At 39.7% G+C, this 27,993-nt stretch overlaps 1 protein-coding gene across 2 annotated transcripts; it reads right to left on the bottom strand.

Annotated features, from left to right (window-relative positions):
- Positions 1 to 28: 28 nt before the first annotated feature.
- On the bottom strand, positions 29 to 27,993 carry LOC102056450 (plasminogen). 2 transcript variants are annotated; one of them, XM_005443098.4, is made up of 19 exons: positions 27,883 to 27,993; positions 23,637 to 23,772; positions 21,075 to 21,181; positions 16,492 to 16,606; positions 15,498 to 15,637; positions 14,498 to 14,618; positions 14,259 to 14,377; positions 12,797 to 12,959; positions 12,066 to 12,196; positions 11,148 to 11,313; positions 10,238 to 10,404; positions 9,170 to 9,318; positions 7,555 to 7,648; positions 5,893 to 6,013; positions 5,096 to 5,170; positions 4,594 to 4,734; positions 3,392 to 3,498; positions 2,349 to 2,494; positions 29 to 719 (listed from the first exon to the last, which is right to left on the bottom strand). In XM_005443098.4, exons 1-19 carry the CDS (start codon positions 27,929 to 27,931, stop codon positions 558 to 560), a joined length of 2,409 nt encoding a protein of 802 aa, XP_005443155.1. In that variant the 5' UTR covers positions 27,932 to 27,993; the 3' UTR covers positions 29 to 557. The 2 variants fall into 2 exon arrangements, with proteins under 2 accessions (XP_005443155.1, XP_027666784.1); XM_027810983.2 differs by having other exon boundaries at positions 14,498 to 14,615.

Below are 27,993 nucleotides of genomic sequence, written 5' to 3'. Positions count from 1 at the left end.
AATAAAAAATATGAAAATACAAACCAAATGTGTTTGCTTCTTTGTTTTTTCAATCCTGTGTATTTAATGCTATAGAATATATCTAATAAAAGTTCACTTGTATGTAAGACATGTACAGTGAGGTTTGTCTTTGGTTTGTATCATTAAATTGGTAAAAGGCTCAGATGACTCATAGAAAATGAGAATTATTCCACTTTCTTCATTTGTTGGAAGCACAGCATCTTGCAAAAGTCAGCCTTAGAAGAAAAAGTAATTGTTGAGCCTAATAAAAGATTGAAATGCAGATGTCCAGTTACAGTTGGGGTTGAGATTTTTGACATGTATTTCATAGGTTAGTCTATTGTCAAACATAACAACCCACAGAACATATATAAAGAGGGTAACATATCATCAGCTGGATTTCTTGGCAATAATTGTTAATTTATATCAATTTAAAATGAATGAACATATATTTATTTTATGTTCTTAAGAATGATTGTAGCTTTAATATTGTGCCTGGAATCTTGTATTTCTAACATGTATACTGCTTTCCAGGAGAGGGCAGTTCATACCCAGGATCAGTTGTTTTCCATTATACTCTCAATCCAAGGAATATAATTAGAAACTCGAACGTAAACACCAGGTTTCATGGGTTGGGCACAGCCAAGGCCCCAAGAGGTGACTCCATGTTGGACAAATCTATCTTGGTCCAGACAGACTAGAGGTCCTCCACTGTCCCCCTAAACAGAGAATGAACAGAATTATTCCTTCATGGACAGGACAGCCACATGTGCAAGAGTAGCCTTTTCACAGGAGGCACTGAAACAGAAGCACCTCTCGCATGTGAGGGCTGCACAGGTTGTAAGAAAACTGGAGCTCTATCCAGAAAAGAGTTCTTTATGCATGTTGTTGAACATTTCTGTAAAATCATCTCTTCCCGTCACCCAGGTATTACATCTATCTTTGAAGTAAGGGGATTTGGTGAGAAGGAATCTGGTTGCCCTTAGTAACTTAAACTGCGCCTCCGCCCTCAGTCTCTTCTCTGTGGTCTTCATGGCTTCCTGTTGTTACTAGATGACCCAAGATCAAGTGAATGCATGTGTTCAGACAAAATGCACACCCCTCAGTGACCTGCTTGCCTGTGACAGTGCTAGTGCAGAGAATTACCCACACTGTGTTGGCAATGGCATTGACCTCCTGGCTAGGGCAGGCAGTCTGTTGTTTTCACATCTCTTTACAGTTACCTCTAGCTTTTCAGGGAGGAAAGTTTCTGTCTTGGTTCAGTATGTTAAGCTTTTCTAGGCCCTTTCACATATTTGAAAGCACAAGCGTCAGAGCACAAGTCTGATGAGGAGCAGCTGAGGGAACTGGGGTTGTTTAACCTGGAGAAAAGGAGGCTCAGGGGGACCTTACTGCTCTCTACAACTACCTGAAAGGAGGTTGTAGACAGGTGGGGGTTGGTCCCTTCTCCCAGATAACAAATGACAGGAGAAGAGTAAATGGACTTAAGTTACACCAGGGGAGGTTTAGATTGGATATTAGGAAAAATTTCTTCCCTGAAGGGGTGGTCAATCATTGTAACAGGCTGCCAGGGAGATGGTGGAATCACCATCCCTGGGAATGTCCAAAAATCATGTAGGTGCAGTGCTCAGGGACATGGTTTAGTGGTGGCCTTGGCAGTCCTAGGCTAATTGCTGGGCATGATGACCTTAAAGGTCTTTTCCAACCTAAATGATTCAATGATTCTGTGATTCTAAGAGTTAAAGAAACTGAAGAACTCAATTTCAAAATGTAGACTTCTGGAAAAAGCCTTTGTACCACATTTGTGAGATGACCTATTGCCAACCATATTCTTCCTTTTCGGCAAACGGGAAGTCCAGCATGCATTTTGCCTCACCTTGTGTGATTTTCACAGGTACTGACACTTGGAAATTAGTAATTCCTTTGGCCCTTGCTATGCCTGCATGGCAGGCTCTGCCATTGTTCCTTGACTGCTATCTGAGATGTGTCATTTTAACTGAGCTAGATTGAACATTGGAGCTAGTGTAGCCAAGGAAAGCAAAGTGGTCTGAGAAAAAATATCAGACTGTTAGTTATTCTAAGTTGGCTTCCACACACCTGGCTTGGGCAGCCGTGTATTACCATTCACTCTGTAGTACAGGCTTATCTGAAAAATTACCTGCCCTACTTCCTAGTAGCAGGCAAGGGAGCAAGGGAAGAGCAGAATCCATGTGCATTTTTCAGCTCACATGCCATGTGGTGTAGGAACATCCCAAGGCTAATTTCGAGCCTCTAAAGCCCAGAAAGCAAAGCGCTGTTTGATTTGAATATGCTGACAACCAACTCTTAATGCTCACAGACTTTCTTACCTGGCAGCTATCTGTGCCACCATGAATATTCCCAGCACAGAGCTCATGTTTTTTGACTCTACCGTTCAAAAATTCAGGGCGGTTGCATATTTTATTCTCGATTACGGGGAAGCCAGTTTCCTTTAAGAGGCCATCACCACCGGTTCCTTTGCAAATAATAATAATGAAAAAAACCAAACCAGAATAAATGACAAAGGTAGATGAACATCTCCACAAAACAAATATTGAGATATGGATAAACAGTAAAATAAACATAGGGTTTATGCACTATGCATATACTTCCCATGCATAATATGAAGTGATACCAAAATCAGTAAGCATTATCAGTATTATGGTAATTCTCGCTCTCTAATAACTATCAAATACATGCTGCACTGATTGCATTCCTGCTTCCACAGTACATCCATATGGACCCAGTATCCAATGGTATTTGTGGGAGTCATTCCTAAGCCATTTTATTTCTCTGTATCTGAGTTTTCTTTGTGGAAGAAAGGAGGTAGAAAGTAAACAGTTTAAAATGGTATGATGGGCAGAAGCAAGGAGGCAGAGAAGGTACTGATGTTCTTCTCAACCAAGACAGAGTGGGAAGTTTTGAAAATGAGAATTATGTTTATATTTGTATCAGATGTGAACCAAGTTGGTTGGGAGAAAAAAAAAAAAACAAAAATTCAAGAGAATGAGCAAATCACCTTCACCTGATTAAGAAATGGCCTAAATGTAGAAAAACTTTCCTTCTGACTCTGTGAAAGCCCAGTCTGGGGAAAAGCGGAATGGACTGGGATGTAAGAGTTAGAAGCTCCTTAAGTCTGATTCTCCTCTTTTAGTATTGGTTTAGAGGGGTTCAGTTTACATGGCTCTGAGTGATTTAGAATCTAAATCAGATGGAAACAGTGAAAAGAATGGCAGTACCTGATGAATTTTGATGAAATAGGTATGCATGCAAGCTTGTGCAGGGTGTTTTTGGCACAAAGAGAATACTCTTTGGATAAAGTATATATCAATTTCCAAACACAGAACTTTCAGATGTGTTAATGCTGTCTCACCTTTTGTGTCCCCCCAGCCGGTCACATAGCACTCCTCTCTTCCTCCTAACACAGCATTTTCTTTTGGCAAACAGATGGGGATTACATGATTGTTAATGATTGCTGGGCTGAAAGAAACAAACAAGAGACTTGTACAGGAACAATCATTAGGACATTTATCCCTGGTATCATCTTCATGTTTCTAAAAAGATTATACAGTGTGACATTCAGATAAGGGTTTTTCCTAATGTGCAAACCCACTTTTATTTCAGGCTCTAAACCCTCAGAATGTGGTACACAAAAAGGAAAAGTTAGAGGCTTTTGAATACTAAAATTACTACAATAAATCCAGGAGAATGCTTTAACTTAGGTTGATGTATAGGCCACAAAACCTAATTACAAGGCTACTTTGGGGTATGAATTAATGGCTTTTAACACATAGGGTTAGCTTGCTCTGTCTGCATCCAGTCTGACTATTTTTAAATCATTTTCAAACTGGACACTTAGCACACAGCAGAACACAAGTCAATCTGACTTGCCTTTGAGTGCAGCTAAGGCTAGGTTCAATTCCGAACACACATTAGTTGTGCTGACCCTGCATCTGTTTTGGACCTGCATTGCAGCCACAGAAATCAAAGCACAAGCACTGTATGTTTCCATCTGCTTGCAGCTGTACGAATGTATTCCTTTTTAGTTGTACAGTGCCTTGGTAAGAGTTTCAGATGAGTGGAAACAGATGCAAGAAGGGCTGTGCTGGGTATTGCATCAAACACGTATACTGGACAGACCTGCTAGAAGAAATCTTCCCACCACAACATGAAAACAGTATGAGGTGACATCATGCTAATATGGCTGCTTTCAATCCTCATTACCTTATCAAGGTAGAGGCATGTAGAAACACAGACTGAAATCTTCTCTAGGCATTATGTCCTCCTACTCTGCTGCCACTGCCTTGCCTCCCAGGAGCTGGCACCTAGTGCACTGCCAACCTGGGTCAGTGTTCCTAGCCTTCCTCCCCTCCCAAGGCAGCCCTTTCTGTTTCTGAAGCCCTGCAGCTGAATCACCTTGGTTTCCACTGGAGCTTCTGCAGAAAGGGAAGAGAGTGTCTTAAATGACTGATTGAATATTGTGTGTAGAGAAACACACATATCCATGACACCAGCAACCACTCTTTACTCAACTTGTCCCATCAAAATGAAGGAATGCTTCAAGTGCAAGGGTACCTTCTCAGTTTTAGCAGAGCAATGTCTGCCCTGTGTGGCTCCTTGAACAGTTTCTCAACATCTCGTTTTTGCACTGATGCCTCTGATGCTCTTTCTCTGTGTAATCCAAGGTACACTTTGTATGCAGATGGCCGTGAGGACCTATTGGAAATGATTGAACATGGTGAGCTGATGAACACACACTCGGGACATGGACTACTAATGACATTACTGGGCACCTTGTTCTGTCAAAGTCATAAAAATACAGACAGCTTTGGTGTAAACTTGATTTCTTAATCCCTTATTATGGCACGTGAAATCAAGTTGGCAAAAGTTATCACTGTCACTCTTTGTTTCTTCGGATGAAACTCTGCTCTAATGAATGATGAACAGATGGTTCAATTCTCAACTGTTTGCAAGCTGAATTGAGATACAGCTCGTGTTGGTTATAGGATACATTTTGATTCTCCTATTTTCAATCTAGTATAAGAAAATGCTGGCACAGGCTATAACAGATACTTACTTTTCTAAGCAGTGAGCAGCAGTAAGAACCCACTGAGGGTCTATCAGAGTTCCTCCACAGAAATGTAGGCCGTAACTGTAATAGAGCAGAAAGGCATAAAAAGGTGGGGAAGTTAATTCTACAGCAGATAATTAGGTGATCTCTCTAACATGTACATCTTTATAAACTGAAGACATTGTGCCACATTTTCATTAAGAATCAACATTTAACTTTCCTTGAACAGTATTTCTTACAATGACGTAGTGTTTTGTGGACATTCTTATAAGGCCTTGTATGACAACATCTAGATCTTCATTCTTAACCAGTATTTTTATTACTGGAAAACCTTACATGCAGTCATGTATACCGTTGTAGAGATTCTGGCTTTTATCTAACATAAATCACTGAAAGCTTTGCAACTGGCCTTGATTCCTAGTTTTGCTAATAACTTTGCCAATAGGATCAAACATTTACATGGAAGGATCGATCAAGATCTGTACTAGCCATACTTCAAACTGTTGCTTCTGCTCACAGGATGCTGATTCTACCATAGAATATTGTGAGAAATTTGAAGACATTCTGCCTTTTAGTGAAAGTGTTCTTGAAATCAATGGTTGTATTTATAGGTATTTATCATAAAACAGAGCACTCTTGGTTGTCTAAATGGCCATCTTTAAGATTAGCACATATAATGTATAGCCTTGAGCTATTTTTAAGTTAAAATCAAATTTAGAATGCTGCAACCACATATTATAACATCCTATGAGAGACAAATGTCCCTTGCATGTGAAGTTTAATGTAATGGGGAATGGCCATACCTTGTTCGGAGACTGATTTGCCAGGGCCAGGAGTGTGGATGTGAAATACATCCAGCAACAATCCTTTGAGCACACAGCTTTGGTCTAAACTTGGATTTTCCACACTCATACTGAGCAGGAGCTACAGAATAAGAAAAAAACAACTACTATAAGGAACTTTAGCGTATTTGTTATATATTCACTATGCACTCAGAAAACTAGAAGGTGAACCTGTTACATTTATCACTTCAGCTTTTGACTCTCTGCAGGCAATTCTATACTATGCACCACATGTACTTTGTTAGGTTACCTTAATCTGGAATGCTTAGAAATGCCTGGCAATTTTTTTTCACATAAACTTCTCAGTGGTCGGCAAATTACACATATATTTACAGTCACATAGGAAAAAAACCCACCAAAACCAAACAACAACTGGAGCAGGAAGGAGAAGGAAACAGAGAAAAAGAAAAAAAATAATTTTCTCAACATCTTTAAATGTACTCTTACAGATGCCAGCAATGCAAAACTGCACTGGCAACTGTTTTCAAACTGATCTTGGTGATACAGCACATGGAATTCAACCACTGCCTCTATGTAACAATATTTTGTCCACTCTTATCTTGGAGTCTTTTGGTACTTCTGAGTTGTTAAAAAAGGGCAGTTCTTATTTAGCCGTGGGAAACTGACTCTTATCAACACAGAACTTAGATTTGTTGTCAGCAAAAGGAGCTAACTAGTGAAATTAAAGGCAAAAGCCACATTCTCTCTGTTCTTTAGGTGAACATCTGAACAAAGAAAGTATTATTTTTTTAAAAAAATTGGTTCTTGAAATTTAATACAATAACCATGTGAAAATGCCATTTTCCCCCCTAAGAGTCCTAGACCAACACTTTTAGTGCAGTAGTATTTTTACACTTACAGTATGTGCATGTTATAGAACATTTTTCTCTTTTGTATTTGCTCCATTTTGGGGTTTTGATCAGAGCACATTCTCTGCTGCTCACAGTTGAGAGGGTAGGGCCGCAAGAAAGTCATCCTTCTTTTGAGTAGGAACTACCTCGCCTCCTGGCATAGCTTTTGTTGTTGATAGACATGAAAGGACTTGAAACCAAAATGTAAGATTTTATCATTGTACACTTCGTTGCACCAGCTCAGAGTACTCAATGGCTTGATTACTAGTAACAAAGACAAGCGCATTTGGTCAAATATTTAGGGCCAGGTCCACTTTTCAGACATCTGATATGGTATAATATCAGAGGAGTAAAAATCTGCTTTACATCCAGGACAGAACCAGAACTGCATGAGAAGGGGGTGCAAAAATTTTGCTAGGATAAGAGCATCCCTTGTTCAGCTAGGCCACACATGTGGTTATGCCAGGTGACCAGACAGGAGCAGAGCAAATATCTGCAGGAACAGCCCTGTTTTGAAACACATGGCAAAACCACCCTTGAGCTTCAGTGGGCTCCAGGTACACCTCGTGCTGGGTTTGCACTTCCAAGGAATAAGCTCCATTCTTAAGACTTCAGGCAGGGTTTTTGAGCATCACTTCCCCACAATCTTAATTTCCAGTCTAAAGCTATTGTACTGTCTTAGATCAGTCTTTCAGATTAATCACTCGATGTCCTCCAGTTGTCATAGAAGGTTACAGGAAAGGGAGACACTAGTCTTTAAAGGAATAATTACGGCACTTGGGAATGTCACAGTACTCCCAGGCTTTTCTTGGGTCTGTTGTGTAGCACCAAGGTCCATTCACATCTCCATCAGGATTCCTGCAGTACTGTAACAAAGTATAAAGACACCAGCTATTAACCAGGGCACAAAAATGCCTACCAATGCATGCTTCAAAATAAAATCAAATTAAATTTGGGAAATTTTCTTTCTGTGTCCTTTCTGATGAGTGATTTCCAGCTCCTTTAGTCAAAATTTGTTTCTTTTTTCTATTTGCTCCTGAGTTTAGAAAAAAATAACAAAAATGAAACCTCTTCCACTGTTTTCAGCCAGTGAGCTTCATTAGCAAGCTTGGACCTCTGAGTTCTCAAAAAGTAAGAGATGTTGATCTAGGATGGGCTTTTCAAAAGCCCTAAACTGTCTACTCCTGCTTCTACTGCAGTTAGTAGGAGCAGTAGGGTCAACCCTGAGGTCCTTTCACACCCATTCTGGTTGCGTGTCTCATGACTCCAGGGCAAGTGGATATTGTGTAAGCTGCTTTTGCACTACTTGGTGATGCCTACGATTCCCGGGGGCAGGGATGCAGTGTTCATCCTGACACGGGGTGCTTGGTTAGCTGGATCACTTTCTAGGTCTTGCTGGCCATACTGACTGATCTCTGCTCAGCACAGATACCTCACACAACTGCATGCTACCAGATATTTTTCTAGTTTCTTCCCTACTCTGGAATATATCCCGTGTCTTAGGAAAAAGGAGAAAACATATGCTTCCCTTCCTCAAGAGTCCCTGTCAAATGCAAGAACCAAAAAAATTATGTCATGTAGCTTTTCAGAGGGAGTTTCCCCAATATGAGCTGGAATTCAATACAGGGTATGTGATGTTATCAGAAGATTGATTAAAGCAAGCTCTAAAATCATGTACCTGGAGAAAAAACAGTTCAAGCTAGCAACATCAAACAAGCTCTTTATATCACATACACAGCTTGTCACAAACCAGGCAAGTATTGTGTATGGGGTGTTACAAGTCTAGGGAAGCAGTGATGAGTACCTGTGTTAGGACCAGGGAGATGAAAGTTAGAGATGGAGAATGACTTACAGGATGGGTCAGATGCATATATAACCTTGTGTGATGGTCTGTGGCAGAAGTTGGAGGGCTGGAGGGGGAATTAATAGAGGGTGGGGGCTATATATCTCAAGGATATATATCAATATACATCAATCCATCAGCTATATATCTCAAGGAACCTGCACTGAACATTGGATCCTTTCCCATTTCAGCTGCCACTGTTACTGCTAAAACCTATGACCCCAGGCACTCCTTCTGGCAGAGGAGGTAGAGATGCTGCCCACAGACCACCTCCAGTTAGTCCTCAGTAGTGAGGAGAAGCAAGTGCCCATCCAAAGCCCCTTGTTTATGCCGCAGAAGTATAGAGCAGAGCTTCTGGGCATCTGTGTGTCCCACAGAAATACAGACTGCTCATGTCAATAAGAATTAGCACAATAAGGTTCTTGGGTTGAAATGAAGAAAATAAATTAATTTACAAAGACCTGGCATGAAATGCTTGCTGAGGGACCATGAAGAAGATGCGTAAAGGTCAACAACAGCAAGTATTAGATGAACAGCTGCTTACATTTTTATCCAAGCCTGCTTCTGGATGAGTCATGGGAGTGAAATAGTCATGACTATGAGGTTTCTGAGAACTCCACGCTTGACAAGTTCTGCCTCTTGCAGTTTTTGCTACTGTGCCACGGTAGTCTTTACCATTACCGTTAATGCAGTCTGTGAAAAAAGAGGAAAAGGAAATGATTGTTAGCTGTGAGCTATTTGGTCTCATCCATACTTGATGGTGGTGAAGGAAAAATAAATTTGAGAAAATACTACTAGGACTTACACATCCTACATAATGTTTATACAAGGGAAGAAGGACAGTGTAGTGTCAATGATGGCTAATAGTCACATTTTAGTTTCCTTGCATTTTAAACATGTTATTCATGATCAGGAAAGTAATAAAACAAAGAAGCTTAGATTAAGTTGACCCCTCGAGACTCCAGAAACCAGTAGCACAAAGACCATGCATTCATAAAGTCTTTTCCTTACAGATACAGATATCTGTCCAATGCCACACTTTAGAGTAGGTAAAAAGCAGTAATACATGTTCAGCCAAAACTGTTAGCCTTCCAATCAGAAGAACATGTCATAGCAAAAAAAGAAAAAAAGAAAAAAGAAAAAAGAAAAAAAGAAAGCTGCAGCCCTCTATACCACCTACTGCATAACACAGTTGCATCTGAATTGAGTTAAAAAAGCTAGTTGTCCTCTGGTGGGAAATGGAGTCCAGGAAAGTACTTTTTTTGGAGCAGTTTCCAGCAAAATGCCATCATGTCTGTATCCACTTTCATTGTTAGTAGCCCTCCCACAGGAGTGTGAAGACTACTAGCCATCTGTTTGCTTGTGTTTCCAGTATTGCCAGATGTAGTAGATAAAAGACACGATATTAATCTAAAATCAAATACAGAAACCCTGCTATAAAATTCTACAAGAAAGTTCAGAAAATGAAGAGAGTGGATACAGTATTGTGTTAAATTCTGTAATTATCTGGAGTTTCCTGTATGTCATCCTTTTTAAATTATTGATGACATTTCCATAAAAAATCAGCTTGCTGGTTGTAAGCATTTCTGGGGGAAGTGAAAAGTATTCTCACCAGGATTTGGTTCCAGTGTTGTTTGAGGAGGTTTTGGTAAAGTCACTGGTACCCGACTATCACACCTCTTCAGGTTGCAATACTCCCATCTCACACTGGGGTCGGTGGTGTAGCACCATGGACGGCTATCAGCGTCTGGGTTTCTGCAATAATTCTGCCTCAGGTCCCTACAAATATAAGCATATTATGTACCCATCTATGCCAGTGATCTGAGGAGAATTTGAAAGAACATTTTAGAAAGCAGGTCTGCTACAGAGTTAGCATATATCATTTATCATGTACAGTATGTGACAGAAATCCTTTTTCCAGCATAAAGAAATCAAGAAACATATGCAGAATATTTAAACATGCCAAATACTTATTCACTGATCAATGCTTATAGTAGAACACTGTTTACAAATCCAGATAAGTAAATGCACATAAGTATATTGAAGCCCTTTTAATTTATCAAATGCATTAATAGCTTTTAAGAAGATAGAGATTTTTGCATTTTTGAATAAGTAAGTATTAAATATTAAGAATAAGAAAACAACCCATCCCTTCCTCAAAGCTCTAGTGAACTGCAGACTAGGAAACAAAGACTTTAACTCATGAAGAAGTTCATGTATAGAAACAGTTCATTTCAGTATAAGGGAAAATTTATGGTAACTCTTAATTTCTTTAGAAGCAATGTAGAAACACACAGTTAATTAGTCTAAAGCATAATAGTGACAACTGTGGTTTTTTTCAGGATGACGTTAATAGAAAACGATTCCACATTAACAAAGAAGAAGAAAAATAAGCGATTATTTTCATCAAGTACACTCCCTTCCCAGTTTTAAAATCGTTGTTGTGTAAAGATGGAGCAAATCAAAACGAGTTCATGGCTGGTCATTGTCCAATGAAATGTGGCAATGGGAAATACACATACGCATTTGGGTACTGGTCTGCTGTTTTATTGTGTCGGTGTGGTGACATCGAGCTCCAGGCTTGACATTTCTTCCCCGTGAGAGTGAAAGAAGCTGTGCCACGGTAAGTCACGCCATTGCCTTGATAGCAGTCCTCAGAAATTTGAGCCTGCTCAGGCACATCAACAGCTGTAGTGAATAACAGAAACCAGTCCCTTGCATCTTAATACTTTGATATTTATACATGAGAATAGAAAGCCAACAGAAAACAAGCCAAAGTATTTCAGTGATCACCACAGCACTCTCTCTGTAACAGAACCCTTCTCAGACTGTAGATCAAATGGAAGATTCCTAAAAATGTTTGTAAAAATTTCATGATACGCTAGATTAAAAGCACTTGTATATCAATGTTACTGTCATGCATGGGGGTTTATTTTAGCTAATGATCCAAATAGTTCACATATGGACCGAAACTTCTGCAGGGTAGGGGAATGTCTGTGGTACCTGTGTGGAACAAGACTGCCTTGTGTAAGGACAATTTTCTTTTGATTGCTTTTTATGGGATCTTGGTTCAGTACTCTTAAATTGTCTTAGGTTTTGCTTTGGATTCAATTTTTCAGGAGCTGGCATGTAAGACTAATTAACTTTTCCATGGGTCATTTAAAAATATAGAGGTGGAGAGAACCATGACTTGGCAAAAGGAAGAGACCCCTGTTACTGTAATTTTTCCTGATCTGCGTCAGCAGGTCACTTAAAACCTACTTCACTTGTGCACCAGACTGAACATACCAGCCTGGGTTCCACACCAGTGTCAGGAGTTGAACTGATACATAGCAATACTTAGAGTGACAGCAACAATACAACTAAGCAGAGTCACCCAAGATTTTTCAAAATACATCAAGATGAGACCCTTCACTTCAGATGTCTCCTTTTCTTCTTACCAGGGGCCTCTGGCTTTGACCCATCACAGGAGGGGATGGTGCAGTATTCCCACCGAGCGGTTTTGTTGGTGGTGTAACACCATGGCATCTTCTCACCATCAGGATTTCTACAGTAGTTTTCCTCTAGGTTCCTGAAACAGAAAACTTAGCTAAGAAAAGCTTCTCATGGAAAGCTAGTAAAGGTTATACGAACAACAGGAGGATGTACCTTGCTGGCTCATTTACTATTGTATTTACTGGTGGGTAAATGCTGCTGTCATTTACTGATGCCATTTACTAGATGAATAATTGCAATGTGCTGGTGGTTTGGATGTGCTACACCAGACACCTGCTAAACTGATCAATGTACTAAGAGATTGTATTTCATGTAGTACTATGAGGCCAAGAGCAGCACAGCAGAAACATAGGGTGAAAGAATCTAGCCCCAAGCATATATTATAATTGTAACTTTCTTACTCCACATTGCTTCACCTGAGCAACAATATGGAAAATGATGAACTGGAGAGGGAAAAATTCAATTAAGCAGAGCTTGAAAGTCAGAAGAGACACTAGCATCCAAAACCAAAGAAGTGTATAAAAAGAAATGTGCAAAAAGATTGAAAAGTTGGAATCCGACAGGTGATGAATGCTAGTGTAAATGAAGAACTTTGCAATACAGTTGAAGAAAAACAAAGTCGTTCTGTGCCTTGGTACTTCTCATGGACACTGAACAATGGAAAGGTTTCACTTACTTGCAAGGATAGTTTTCAGGAGTGCGAGCATGTCTGTGAGGAGATTGGGAACTCCAGTGCTGACAGGTGTTTCCTGATTCAGTAACAGATATTGTGCCTTGATAGTCTTCTCCTCTTCCTGACAGACACTGACGCCCCGGTGCAGGAGCTGGTGGGGGTGTTGCTGTTACAGGAAAAGGAACTGAAATTAAGCAGTGCCTTCTAGACATAGTAAAAAGCAATACCAAAACCCCTTTGAACTTTATAATTAAGCAGGCTTTTTAGCTTTCTTTGCAGGTAAGATTTAAATATAAAAATGTTTGGAAAGTCCAAAAGTAGAGAAAATATCTAAAAATAACTTCACTTTCTTCCTTTTCAACATCTTCACAAGCAGTCAGGCTGCCAGAAGGACATTTGCGTCTGCCCCTTTAGAGCAGCCAGGGTACAACATAACCGAGCGCTAGCAGCCCCATCAGAACAAAGCTGGAAAGGGAGCAATTGGCAATACTTTCACTGGGGTGAAAGTAGCAGGCCCATCAGTGATAGGTACGGACATAGGGGCAGATATAAAAGAGATGTACTCTAACTGGTGAGAGTTAGAGATAGCAAGGGTGAGATGTGAGAAGCCTCAAGGAGAAGTATTGTGGCAAGGACAGGCTTTTTGGGGAAAAGGAAATTGAAAAGGTGGAAAATCAAATTGGAAGAGCAAAACAAAAGCCAAAAGATTTTCAAGAGGAGTGGAACTTTCTGACATCAAAAGAGGAACATCAGAAGAAACATCATAACCACTGAAAGGCCTAGTCATGGAAAACCACATCAAGGAATGGAGATGTGCTCCAGGCAAAACCATTAGAAATGCCTATGACAGACATGTCTAGTTTGTTTGTTTTTTCTTTGAGATACATTACAGCAGTCTTTTATTCTTTCTTTTATCTTTGAGGCCTCTTCTGTTTGTTCTAGCTCCTTGCATCACTCTGAATAGAAGCTGTCTAGATGTAGAGGAATTATAGAGGAATGAAGGCAGGTTAATTAACATTGATAGTATACAGCTGTGGGCTTCCTTCAGGGACAGTGTGTTGGCTGATGTGGATAAGGTGCAGCTGTGGCTGGTTCTGTTAAGTAGTTAAATAGCTCTAAGAGGTATGGAAAAGGAGCAGCTAATGATGAGAGGCCTGGGGGAAGCAGAGGGAGGAGAGAGAGAGAGTGTGCCAGCCAGCCAGCCAGCCAGCCTGCCCTGGATGTAGGTGAGACAATGAAGGATGCAGCAGAGGCAAGAAGCAGGGTGGACTGGCCTGAAGAGTATGAAGAAACAGCACAGACAGTAGATGAACTTTTGAAACCTTGTGGGGGATCGGTGGCTGTGCTGGGGCAAGGCATGGGAACTACTTATTGAAGTTAACCTGGTATGGGATGGTAAAAGCCTTGTTGTAGCCTACTAGTTTGCTAGTGCTGCAACATCTAGAGGTCTAGAAGTCAGACTCACTGCAACGAGGAATGTCACAGTATTCCCAGCGTTTAGTCAGACTGGTAGTGAAACACCATGGCCGAGGTTCACCATCAGGATTACGGCAATAATTCATCTTCAGATCCTTCTCTGGAAAACTGAACAGGAAAAATAATTTTTAAAAGATGTCACTAATCTGTAATGGTTACCCTGTCTGGGGCAGGATGGTCTTCAGGCCATTGTTGGCAATAAACCACCCATCACAGAGTCTGACTCACTTTTCTGGGAGGTATCCATGAGAGTGAGGTTGCTGGGAGTCCCAGCGCTGGCACTCAAGCCCAGATGTTGTTGTTGCAACTACTCCGTGGTAGTTTTCTCCACTGCAGTGCATACACTCTACTGTAGGAGTAAGGCAGAATGAGAACAAGAGACAGAAAGTCCTTGAAGAACTGGTCTGTAAACACTCATAGTCATCTCACATGAAACTCAAGAGCCTGATCAGAGCACAAGGCTGAAGGACAGTCTTTTTTTGGTGAAGCAAAAGCTTATTTTTCTTAGCAAGGTGACTTCAATGGTTGGTTACATTTATAGTTGATTACATTATATAGTATATAATAGGACAAGGGGTAATAGCTTTAAACTGAAAGAAGATAAATTTAGATGATATATTAGGAAGAAATTCTTTACTGTGAGGGTGATGAAGCACTGGAACAGGTTGCCCGGAGAAGCTGTGGATGCCCCATCCCTGGAAGTGTCCAAGGCCAGGTTGGATGGGGCTTTAAGCAACCTGGCCCACTTGAAGATGTCCCTGCCCATGGCATGGGGGATGGAACTAGATGATCTTTAAGGTCCCTTCCAACCCAAACCATTCTATGATGGTATTCGATTTAAAAAAACCCAACTTTATGGACTGCGGTTTTTTTAAAAGCTAAATTAAAACTACTAAGCTATACTTGAAAATCTGTGCCTTGCTGCTGTCATGTTATATTGAGTTTTGCACTGGCAACTGTCATTTAGTTCAATTCCAGGCTTATCATATGTGAATACACTCATGTATCATTCTTTTTATCTAGGGAAAAAAAAAGACTTTGTATAACTGTTTTGGGGGGTTTTCTGATATCTTCCTTGTTGGTGCTGAAAATTTAATCGGAAAGTTTCAGGCTGAACTAAACTCAAGTCTGGAACAAATACTCAATTAAAAATTTAAGTATCTGAATAATTTCACATTTTTGAACACATCTTCCAAAAAGGGAAAGAAATCAGTATATATATCCTGACCTTCACACTCTGGGATGTTACAGTAATCAAATCTGGTAGCAGGATCTGTTGTGTAACACCAGGGTCCACGTTCATCCCCATCAGGATTTCTGCAGTAGTTCTCCTCCAGTCCCGCATTGGGATATTTTTCAGGTGTGTAACTGGAACAGAGTTTAAATGCGGTTAGAGAATAAGGAGAGTGTCCCAGCTGTTGAGCTGAGAACTCTACAAATTAAATCTTTATCTAAAGACCATTTTGTAGGTGGTGTTCAGAAGTCTTCTAATTGCTACTGTGACATTGCTGAAGTGTTAGAAGTGCCATAGCTATAGACTTCAGGAAATATGGTACCTCTAAGGCCAGTCATGTCTTTAATACTTGCATTTACTCCAGCTGTATAGTTTCAAGTAATTTTTGCTCAGCCAAGGTACCACGTAGCATATAGAGAAAATTCTCCCCTGGGACGTATTCCCTGGGAGATGTAATGAAAAGACACTTGCTGAAATGTGCAAGTTCTCTGTAACCTGAGTGCTATGCCTTCTCAATAGGAGGTTACTAAATAAACTCACTTGGGTGTTTTTCATTAAATACAAGAAATACTGCCCTGTTAATTGTGGATTCACTGATAAAGCAATGTACGTCTATCTCATCTGCCACATGTCATACCTTTATCTAAGAGAAGTTCTTGCCCTGGTGAGATTAATGGAAAATTTGTATTTCAGCAGAACCAAGTGCTTTCCTGTCTAGCTTGCTCATGTAATTAATTGCTCAATCAAATGCAACTGCCAATATTGATAATGTCTGTATTGATTTCAATAATTTCAATAAAAGACCCTTCAATTGCAGGTCTCTGAGTAACAAGGCAGATTAGAGAATTGCCTTATTCTAGATAACTGTAAAAAAATATTTTATAAGAAGATGTTGAACACCAAACAAATTGGTTATGTCTACTTAGCATGTATAAATGGCTTAGAAAAATTTCACAAAACCTTATAAACATATATGAAAAGGCCTTACTTTGGTTTATGTGGGACAGTATCAACCCACTTCTGGCATGGCACACCTTTCTGAGTTTTGGCTTCTGTTCCTCTGTAATTGACTCCTTTTCCCTCCTTGCATTCTAGAAGATAAACTGAAATGACATGTGCTTAATTAATCAGTATCATGACATATCCATTAGATTTTAGCATATACAAAATTCTTTTTCATGCTAATATATTTAAATACATTTGGACATATTTCAACTTTCTTATGCCATCAAAAATAGACAGCTCATGTTGCAAAAACCTACTAGTTATCTGACATCTAAGTTGAATTAATTAGCATTAAAAAATCTATGTGAAAGCCAACAATTTCCAAAAACCAGAATTCTGGAGACAAAAGTGTAACAACCTGGTTCTTTTGAGAACATGCTATTGTAGATTTAAATAATAAAACATGCTTTTAAAATTTAAATATGCACTTTAACAAAATAGAAACACATTCTTTTTTTCATTGCCTCCTATGATGTTATTAAAGTTATGGACAGTAATTGAAATCAAACTTTAAAAGAAAGCCACCTGAATTCAGCTGAAGAAGATAACAGGACAGAATCATAGGTGTGTACACATAGCATTTTACAACTTTAAATAAGCAATTATTTTTCAATTCATATCAATGTGGATTACATTGTTTTATTGACATTCACCACATGATGAATGAGATTTAAATAATTCATGGTATGCTAAAACAATGACTCTCTGCTGTCCAAGATAAAATGGATAGTGGTTTGAGGGTACATATTAAATATGGTTTTATGCTTTTAGATTTTGGAACTTAGTAGTACCTTCATAAAAAAAAAAAAAAAAAAAAAAAAGAGTGAAAGAATTAGCAATGAAATCTTGTCTTTATATAAGTTGAGGGAAATTTTAATGTTGGATAAACCTGGGGTTTGTATTGGTAAGCTTAAAAACATTACATTGTTCCAGATTATTAATCCTCAAATTAAGTAAGAATTGAAAGCTCAATGTTGTATTTTTTTTCCCAGGAGGAGGGAGCAACCATCTCCCCATTGCAACCTCTAACATTTTCCTGGGAGGACTGAAGAAACGCCTTTCCTAGCAAAGAGTTTTGATTGTGAGAGAACAGCAGGTTTACAAGGTGTGGCTCTGCCAAGGCAAGGCCAAAGGAATTCTGATCTTGGCACATTCCCTCAGAGTTTCTATATCTGCAGTTTAGGGACAGTCACTGTCAAGTAACGTCTCCTCTGGCTTAGAAAACTAAGCAGAAAACTCATTTAACACTTCTCTATGCACAGGGCATATTTCATCAACCAGTTCCTTCTTCCTAGCTGCAATGAAGCAATCCGTCCTTTAGGTTGTGACCTGGCTTGTCTCAGCATCTTTAAGGTGTGTCCAAATCAGGTATTTGTGGAGGTGCAGTTTTGCATCAGCTTTTCTCAGCATCAAATTTATGCCAAAGCTGACATACAAGTGGGAAATTAACATAAATCTGGAGAAATAATACCATTTTACACAGGTCTGTCTTGTCAAAATGCAAGAAACTAGTATTTGCATCTGAAATAAAGTCCAGCTCTTCTGTGGGATGATAGGCAGTTTAGATCTGGATTTATAGATGTACCTTTAAGCACATCTTTATTTCGATGTATGTATATGTGGGCGAGTTTACTCTAGAAACTTTAGCTGGAAGCCATTTGGATCCTCAAACAATTTTGCAATAAATTAACATTAAATACCTCAGTAACTGAACATTGAATCACTCAAGCACTGACTCTTTTTGTTTGCATAAACTTTTGACCGTTTATATAACCTTTAGGCTTTTTTCTGTCTGACGACACATAACTAACTTTGATCCCCAAACTCAACCCATGTTCCTTGGGTTAACTATTTACAAACAACTACATGGATAAAAATTCCCAAATGCTAGCTTAATTTCTTATTACTTTTTCTGTAAGTCAGGGAAGGGTAACTTTCTCTTTTATAGCACGTACCATTAAAAAAATAATTTTAAAAACTGAATTTTATATGAATTGTCATAGTTTTCTTTGAATGCAGTGATAAAGAGCAATTAGCTCTCATCAAGTAATTGCTTCAACTGAAAAAATTAACGTTGCTTTCAGTGATAGTATTGCAAAAGCATCTGGACATGTGAAAGGAATTTCCTTGTAGTATCAGGACAGCAGCAGCTGCTGAGGGAAGTGGTGTGATCTGCTTAGGTAAAAGCTACATTTTCCACTCTGTTCTGTAACAATAGATTAGTCGGATGTTATCATTAGAATGGGCATGTAATTATTTGAGACTCTCTGCAAATGAAGAGCTGAGCAACAGAGAAATTATCTGAGACATACACAACAGGGTGCAGGTTTGATATTCATGACACCTAGGTCCGTCTTTTGTTTTCTGTAGGTAGATACACAATTTTTTGACATTCCTATTAGGTAGAACTACAGTTTTTCACACCTTTCCTGATGGGGTTCTGTTTTTCAAGAAACTAAAATCCATGGCTGTGACCTCAAAAGCCTTAGAAGGATGCAGTAACAAATCCTCACTGAATATTGCAGGACTCACATCAAGGTTCTAACCTCACCAAATCTAAGGGATGGCTCAAAAATAAATCAGAATCACAGCCTAGCCCCTGGTCACAGTACTGAAGCAAAGTCAGTAAGGATTGTTTACATGTAAGTTAGTTGATCAGTCTTTAAATTTCATTACTTGCCAATTGATCCGTTCAGTTTTTCTTTCTAATAGGAACTACAGAAGATTTCTTAGCATGAGTTAATCATGATTCAGGGAAATTCCCACCAGCTTCTGGATATAATAAAAAAATCTTACATTCTGAACATTAAATAACCTACCAGTTACATATACAAAAAAAGGCAGCTGGCTATAGGCTTCAGAAAATATCAGACTGAAAAGGGCCCTCAGTGGTCTTTGATCCAAATCCCCATAAAATGCATGGCCAGCTTCTGAGCTGGCTGAGACTGCTTAGAGCTTTGTCCAGTCAATATCTGCAAGCGTGGAGGCTCTGCAGCCTTTCTGTTCAATGTAGTCTGATGCTTACCCACCCTCCCTGTGAAAAAATATTTTTCTTATATCCACAATGTCTGAACAAAATCTCATTTGCATACTCAGCTGCAATCCAGCTAAAGCGATTGAACTACTACATAAAACCTTCTTGCAGGTGTTATACACATAGCATTATATTATCCTACAAGTCTTTGCAGATCAACAGAGGAGTAAGGATGCAGCTTTCTGGAGCTTATTGGTATTTACAGTCTAGTTATTGTGATTCTTGACATTTTATTAGAAACTGTCTGGTTGAAACCACTGCATGATTTGCAGCAGCTGAGAACCAGGTTCATTTTTCCTTTTCATGCACCTTTCTTTGTTGAAGGACACCAACTTATTGGTAGATACTATAGTTTCCAGTTTCTGAATATTTTTAAATGCATTAATATTTTTTTAAAAGTTACAAATCAGCAAATGGTGAAAGGCAATGTTCATGAAGTCATCTAACACAGAACAGTAGTAATTCTATTTAAAGTTTACCACATTATCTTATGTCTAAATGATCAGTAAGATTAGTTCTCCCTTGTGTATTACTGAAATCAGAGAACAACACAATGAAACTTATGTTACATTAAAAATAAAACACATTCCTTCTTCCCTGTATATAGCAAGTGTTCCATGCTTGATTATGTAATCAAAAAATAGTCTTAAAACCCAATTGTTTGTCTGTATCTGGCATAAGGTGGTAGATTTTTAAAAGATATGATTAAAAACTGGATATTTGCCATTTCTTAAGGGCAAACTTCCTATTTTCAGCAAGGAGATCAAATACACTTCAGTCAATTCTCACCTATGACAAGAATGATCAGAAACAAAGCATGTACAAAAGGAGAATACAATAATTCACCGTGTCAATTAGTTGTACCATAAAAATATTAATTAGGATAAAAGTTTCACCAAATGCATTAACTGAAGAGCACAAGCATCATATAACGAGATAAAAATACTACAAAAAGAGATCATTTTAATCTTAAGCACAATTAACACTCTAATACTCCTGACAACATGTGCAACTAATATAAAACTGATTTGAGTCCCAGCCAAGTAAACTGTGAATTTTCTTTGGTGATACAAATGAAATTATTTGGTAGTTTCCATCAGTTTTTCTGTGGGAAAAGGTCTGTCTCAGAAACCATTGCCAACACAAGTAGTTCCCCCTAGAACCCTCAGCAGAGATAGAGAAGATGCAGCCATAGGTTATTGGTTAGTTCAAAAGGAGAGGAGGGAAGGGTCCTTTACCATCTCCATGAGTCCCAGCATCTTCTGCATTCCCTGAGCAACAGTGCTCTTTTCTGCCTGTGGACCCTAGGATTTAGGGAGCAGGAAAGATGCTGGAGCACTAATCTGAGGGGGAAAAATGGTACCACTGTATACGAGCAATGTGGCAAAAAACAGGTGTTAGGTAAGGACTGACCTGTTCACTTCATCTGACCCAGTGAAGGCTTAGCCCACATTGTCATTAGGGTTATGTGAGTCCCACTGGAAAGCATAACTCAGTGAAATAATATTAAAAAGGCATAGACATAGACATACTTCTTTTTTCATAAAGTACTGCATTTGTTCTTCTGAATATCACTGCTGTTTTCGTGTTCTCAGCCAATGTTAAACACTGTTGGTCTTTACTCGTGAATAAAAAGGCCCTGTTGAAATTAAGAGGAGAGAGCAATATAAGAAATAATAGCTGAATATGTGCATTGTTTTCTTGAACACCTTTTCTAGTATTCAGAATATATATTTATATAGATGTTATTTATTTATATATGCAAATAAATACATAAAATTATAATTTTAGCAGACACTGCACTTCAGTGATATTTAACATTGAGTGATGTTTCACAAATCATTGAGTATTGCAGCTCCCATTTTCAGTGGTAACTTTGACTCCTAAGTTGTCATACCAAGCTTAGGTTGGAAGGGAGCTACATGAACAAATTATGACAAGGGATAAAAAAGGAGGTTTATGATGTGCCAGAGACACCAGAGAACATACTGAAGAGGATATATCTGCCTTATTTAGAAAAAAATAGCGGTCGTTCAAGGAGCAAGTTATTCTACAGAATTCAGCAGTTACCAAGGAAAAAGTAAAACACAACAAGGCAGAACCTTAAATTATTTTGCAATAACTGTTCTGAGTCATCATACGTGAAGCAATGTAAGTGCTTTGGAAAACACTGCCGTTTGTCTTTTCAGCAATTGCTTAGGCTGTAAGTCTGCAAAACTGGAGCGGATGGTGTAACCTTTGCAACAGCATCTAAGGAAAACTCCTGACAGGCTAAGTAATTTCTACAATTGGCTTTTCTGAACAAAAAAAAAAAAAAAAAAAAAAAAGCAGCAATAGCAACATGGCATTCAGTAAGCATGTCTATACCAAGAAAGCAAATGCTGACAAAGCCCATTCTGTAGCCCTGCAACCAACTAGCATGGTCTGTGTGCCTGTATCTGTAAATTCACACAACCTCTCCCCAAAGGAGAGGGATCACATCTGGACTTAATGCTGGCAACTATGTCTGTGACTTGTCTGGGGGGGTGCTGGTTGTCCTGGGACAAAACTACACTGGGGTCTGTTCACCCTGATCCAAGCCCAGCTCTCAATAATGTTAAATTTATAAGTAAGGATGTAGCTAATGAGCATGGTCCAACACACTGCTAAAGTGGAATAACAAGTCTGAAGTATTGGTATGAACATATTGGTCTGAGCACTAATGTGAGGGTGCTGTAGTGCTGGCCTTGTCTTAAAGCTCTGCCTAATGTTTACCTTTCCTCCCCCAGACCCTTCCCTGCCAGATAGCATCTCTTCTTTATTGATTGTAATCGGTCTCACATAATTGATTAGGGAGGCAAGGACAAAAGGCCTTGATATTATTCTAGTGCCAGGTGATGGTAGGCTAGACCTGAGGCAGAGGCTAAGGAACGATGCTGGGTCAGAATATGCCTCAAAAGGGAACAATAATCCTCTGCAAACTGTAAACAGGTAATCTGAATATACAGACCTGCCCTCTGCCTTCCTCCCTGCCCTGCTAAGCCAAGTACTACTGAAGCTCTGTCCTCTAGTTGTGGTTTTCAGAGAGGGGAGTCAGATCAAAAAGAATGGGGTGGTACTCCACACTCTCAGTCAGCAAATCCCTGTCATCCTTCAGGGTTACACCTCTGTAAAATAAATCTCATTTTCCCTTCTGATTTAAAACACAAAGTTACAAAACACATTTAGAAAGTCAACGCCAGGGTACCCCTGCCTTGAATAAAAGCCTGATGGAGAAGTAAATGGTGGAAACAGCCCCGCAGCCAGTCTGCTGAGTTCAAAAAGGTATGATGCAGAAGCTATAGATCAAGAACTCAAGAAGATTAGAAGAGGAAACCTCCCTGACTCGTATGTGAGGACTGCATCCCACCACAATAATGGATCTCATTCCTCATTACTCTCATTGCCTGCTGCACTTCTGAAGCTCAATGGGCTCTGAAGCTTTGGTGCAGGAGGCTCAGAAGCCTTAGGCTCAAAGCAATGGGTTCCCCTGAGGCAGGAACCTGGGCAAAGGCCAGTGGTACAGACTAGATGACATCTTTCATGTTTTTTTAGCCCCCCTGGGCCTGGTTAAATGCAAATGCAGAGAGAGGGCTTGGCTGGAAGTAGGAAGTAAGGTTTAGATGGCCACCTCTTTCTCAAAGTAAATAGAAGTTATGTTAAGTCCAAATTCTGGTAAAATTCAGAATGGATGTATATGCAAGATAATAGGTAATGCAAGGGACATAAGCAATGCTATTATTGTTATCCTAAATTTCCAAACAATTAATTATGACTCTTGCTAAATGAGTGCAAGAGCATTGATAAAACCATGTCAAGTTGGTCTAGAGTGTGCCAAGCTGTGGATTAAGATATCAGGAAGTTTTCTAATACAAATTCAACATAATTTGCTTAATTTCTCTGTTTCTATTGTCTTCATCCCAGGCATTTTGTTTCCATACATCTTTTGGTTTTCCAGCAAATCTCAGACACACATACTCCTAAGAAATCCCTCAAAAGTTCAGACTGCTGATAAATAAGGCAGACTGCTCCATCATCTGCAGTGAAAGATACATATGGGAACCAGTGGAAATTACCTGCAAGTAAATTTACTTTCGGCTTCACATCGCTCGGCACATTCTTCTTTACTATTAGTCCTATAAACTTCTTTCTTTGGGTTGAGTAGCCAAGCTCCCTCTGTTCTCACATAGCTGTCTAGTATGTCTCCTTGCACTAAAAGGAAAAAGAAGGAAAGGTAAAAATATGAATACTGATATGATTTATTTCAAGCTTTCATGTTAAATTCTTTGTCTCCTAGTTGAGTAGCATCATAATTTAATTTAATTTCTGGAATAATTGGATGAATGATGACAAAATATGGGTAAATCTTTCTTTCCTAGTATGGTAAAGGGCAGCATCACCGAAAACTCAATGTAAGGCAGGACAGAGAAGTGGCTTGAACAGCGCTTTGCACCATTCTGAAAGTCGTAACAGGTAGCACAAACCTAGGGTGTACAATACGGGAACAGAGAAGATGACCCAAGGAGCAAAAAAAAGGAAAAAAGGAGTGTTTCAGAAAGAAAATACTGGTCACCCATATTTTGGGGAAAGTGGAGAAATGGGACTCAAGAAGGATGTGAAACAATGCTTGTCCATTGCTGGTATCTACCCACATGGAACAACTTCACTTTTATCAGCCACCCCATAGCTGCCTCTTTTCAGTGCTCTTACTCTTGCAAGAAACAAGCCATCCTTAAACAAGACATGAGCTTATCACTGTGCTCATATCCAATTTACCATTTTTGTAATAACTCTGTATTGAACTTACTTAAATAATCAAGGTAGTGTATGTTGCCCTCCATTGCAGTGAATTAGCACAAGACATGAAACTGATGAATAAATTCCCCTAACAACCTCTGGGCTATAGCTGCGTGTGAAAAACATAGGATACTAAAAAGTACAGCTATGTTTAAGAGTAAACTCCAAAATGTTCAAGTACAATCCTTCTTGTAAAGGACTTTGCCATTCAGTATTTTCTCTCTCCGTTACAGCTGTGCAGTCTCTCAATGCTTAGCTACAGTTCACAGCGCTGTGACTTTCATAACTTCCAGCTGCAGGGTCAGAGAGTTGCATGAGCCCTGTGATTTTTACAGTTTCTTTATCAGACAAGCATATATCTCTACTGACAAATGTTTGGCTCTGGGAGTTACCTGTTCTGTATGGTTTCAGCCCCAGACAGACAGTCGGCCCATGGTCTTGGTGATACATCTCAGTCCTGCTCTGTGCCCCACTTTTGTGCCCAGCCTTACGCAGTTGCTGGATTGAAGGCATACAGGGAATGAACCAGGCCCTGGCTTCCCTCTCTTGCAAGGCAGCCATGCTGAAGAGAGGGACTTCTTTCTTCAGCTTTTGCTGACCCTTCTCTTTCTCAGCCATAGCCCAGTGCCAGCAGAAGGGACTGAAAGCAGCCTCATGCAGGTCAGACCCTCAGCCTGTGACTGGGAGGCTCCACAGAGATGTTCAGTGAAATCTCTTAAAGGCTGAGGAAGTCAACTACTCCTCCCTTTCCTCAGTAACACTCTTTTGAAATGTGAGGCAGGTTCACATGCCTCCTGGTACAGTCAAATTCCTTCACCTGAGTGCTAGCTCAGCCTGCAGTTGAGTATTATACAGAATCACAGAATGGTCAGGGTTTGAAGGGGACCTCTGGAGACCATCTAGTCCAACCCCCTGCTATAGCAGGTTCATCTACAGCAGGTTCCACAGAGTCATGTCCATGTGGGTTTTGAATGTTTCCAGAGAAGGAGACTCCACACCGTCTCTGGGCAGCCTGTTCCAGTGCCCTCTCACACTTAAGGTAAAGAAGATCTTCCTCATAGTCAGATGGAAAGTCCTGTGTTACAGCTCATGCCTATTGCCCCGTGTCCTGTTGCGAGGTACTACTGAAAAGAGCCTGTTCCCATCCTCTTGTCCTCTTGACACCTGCCCTTAAGATATCTGTACACATTGATAAGATCCCTCTCAGCCTTCTCTTCTCCAGGCTGAACAGGCCCAGCTCTCTCAGCCTTTCCTCACAAGGGAGATGCTCCAGCCCCCTCACCGCCTCTGGACCCTCTGCTGGACCCTCTCCAGTAGCTCCCTGTCTCTCTTGAACTGGGCAGCCCAGCAGGGGACACAGCACTCCAGATGGGGCCTCACCGGGGCAGAGCAGAGGGGGAGGATCACCTCCCTCGGCCTGCTGGCCATGCTCCTCCTCACAGCCCCCCAGGATCCCACTGGCCTTGGCCACCAGGGCACAGTGCTGGCTCGTGGGCAACTTGCTGTCCACCAGGGCTCCCAGGTCCTTCTGCACAGAGCTGCCTTCCAGCAGGTCAGCCCCAGCCTGTACTGGTGCAGGGGGCTGTTCCTCCCCAGCTGCAGGACCTTACTGAACTTCTTTTTCTCTAAGATAATTTTGCACCTATAAGATGGAACTGATACAATAGGCACAAATGCCAAATTATGCTTCCTCCCATACCATTGCAAATCCAGAGAAGTTACTGCAAGTTTTTTTCTACATGTAAACTAGGGAGGAGTTTGGCCCCAAGGGTTGACAGTTGCATGAAACAGTATGCATGAAAGAAGAAGACAGTTGATTAAAAAAAAAAAAGATAAAGTGAAAAATGATACCATAAAATTTCACATGGCAGGCACAGGAATCACTGATTCCACTAGTTATTTCAAAACAAAAATGACATTAAGAAGAAAAAAGTTTTGAAAGAAAACATTAAACTAGGTTAAAACAATATCATAGGGATGCTGAAATGCCCTCCACAAGGACAAGAAATACAAGTAAAGAATTCCTATTATGGTACAGCTTCATTCCATATGATGTTTATTCTCTTCCATTTTGACACTTTGCAATAATATTGTCATTATAATTATGGCATTTGACTTTTAAAATATTGAAAGGGTCGTAATTGGTTTGGGTTATGAAAATATTTTCCACCCTTTTCTGTTGTAATTACATGGCAGGGCATAATACTTTAAGAAAAAAAACCCACAGAAACATATGCAAACTGGATAAAAATGCAGTACATTTTCTTGCTACCATTTTTCCTATGTCTATGGGATTTTTCAGTGTTAGATGTATTACTGCCTTATTCAGAAATGCAAATATTTACTGCCATTTGATAAAGGATTTGCAAACAAAAGCAGAATATTGCAGACAACCCCCCAAATCCTGTAATTTCCTCCCCTGTATAAAATTCTTATTTATTTGAGAAATGTATTTGATTTGAATGAGGCTGTTATTCTGCAACAACATGACTTAGCAACTAGCATTTAAATTAAGATGATAATTCTTAACATTACATAATATCTATAATTTTTTAAGCTTAGGCATGTGTCTACTATTTCTAGCTATAATCTACCCAAATGTTTTTCTAACTGTTAACTTTTAATATTTTAAAAATACGTATGTAAAATTCTTTTGTATTTTATTGGGGGTTTTTTATATGTTGATAAACTCATAGCTACATTTTTAACTGCAATCACAACAAGCTGTGTAGTTATACAGAAGGCCTGAAAGAAGCTCAGCCATATGAATTGCCTAGTTCATTGAAGTTTAAAGTTTTCAGGACAGAGAATATTTATTCGAAAATTCTGTAAGAGTTACAATCTACTGAATCCAAAAAGATATATGTAAAGAGCCTTACTCAGTTCTGTGTGTTACAAATTATTTTGTACTATCTTCCACAAAAATAGTCTTGCAGCACCAAAAATACGGCAGAAACTAACACTGACCAGATTTTGGCCTCTCTATCACATGGTATGAAAACTTTCCTGTTAAGATTATGGCTATGAAAGACTGAAACTGTAGTGTGTAAAACAACTTTTCCTTTTTTTTGTGATTTTATTTTTTGCAATGCATTTACAAATTTTAAAACAATCAAAATAAAGATCACAACACTTGGCAGTAACAGAAAAAAAGAAACAACCCTTGGATAAAAGGCTGCTGAAACCAGAGGCAGCCATGTGTTTGTAGCAAGCCCTGGGCAGGATGATTTCCAAGGGCACCTCCATTTCTGGCCATGGGGCATGTTTGCCGGGAGCCATTTGTTCCCCAAAGCTGTTGCTCTTCTGGTGTCTTTAACGAACACAACACTGGAGCAATCACAGCTCTTGTGGTTGTTCACAGCACAGTTGTTGTTCAGCAGCAACTCTCTGGCCAGGAAGCCCCAAATCCATCATCATCCAGGTAAATGATGAAACAGGGATTCGGGGTCCCACCTTCATCAAATGGATCTTGCAAGCCCTTGATCCCCATGTCACCCAGGCAAGCGGAAGGCAAAGGACTCTTACCTGAGCTGAGCAAGAAAAGAAAGAGAAAGGCAGCTCTGCTAATCCCCATTTTGGCCCAGCTGGCAGGTGCTGGAAGTTGTGTGTGTCCGTGCACAAAGTTTTATTGACTTG

The sequence above is a fragment of the Falco cherrug genome, chromosome 6 (genome assembly GCF_023634085.1).
Source record: "Falco cherrug isolate bFalChe1 chromosome 6, bFalChe1.pri, whole genome shotgun sequence".
NCBI classification, from domain to species: Eukaryota; Metazoa; Chordata; class Aves; order Falconiformes; family Falconidae; genus Falco; species Falco cherrug.
Note: the sequence above shows the minus strand (reverse complement) of the source record. Positions and strands in the feature narration are given on the sequence as shown.

What these genes read in the sequence shown, in the direction of transcription:
- LOC102056450 (XM_005443098.4), bottom strand. Translation starts at nt 27,931, where the DNA reads ATGGGGATTAGCAGAGCTGCCTTTCTCTTTCTTTTCTTGCTCAGCTCA. An exon ending in GCAGACCAGTACCCAAATGC is followed by an intron (nt 10,405 to 11,147) that starts GTATGTGTATTT and finishes TTATATTTGTAG; the next exon opens with GGACCTGAGGCAGAATTATT. An exon ending in AAGCAGGCTTGGATAAAAAT is followed by an intron (nt 7,649 to 9,169) that starts GTAAGCAGCTGT and finishes ACTTTGTTACAG; the next exon opens with TACTGCAGGAATCCTGATGG.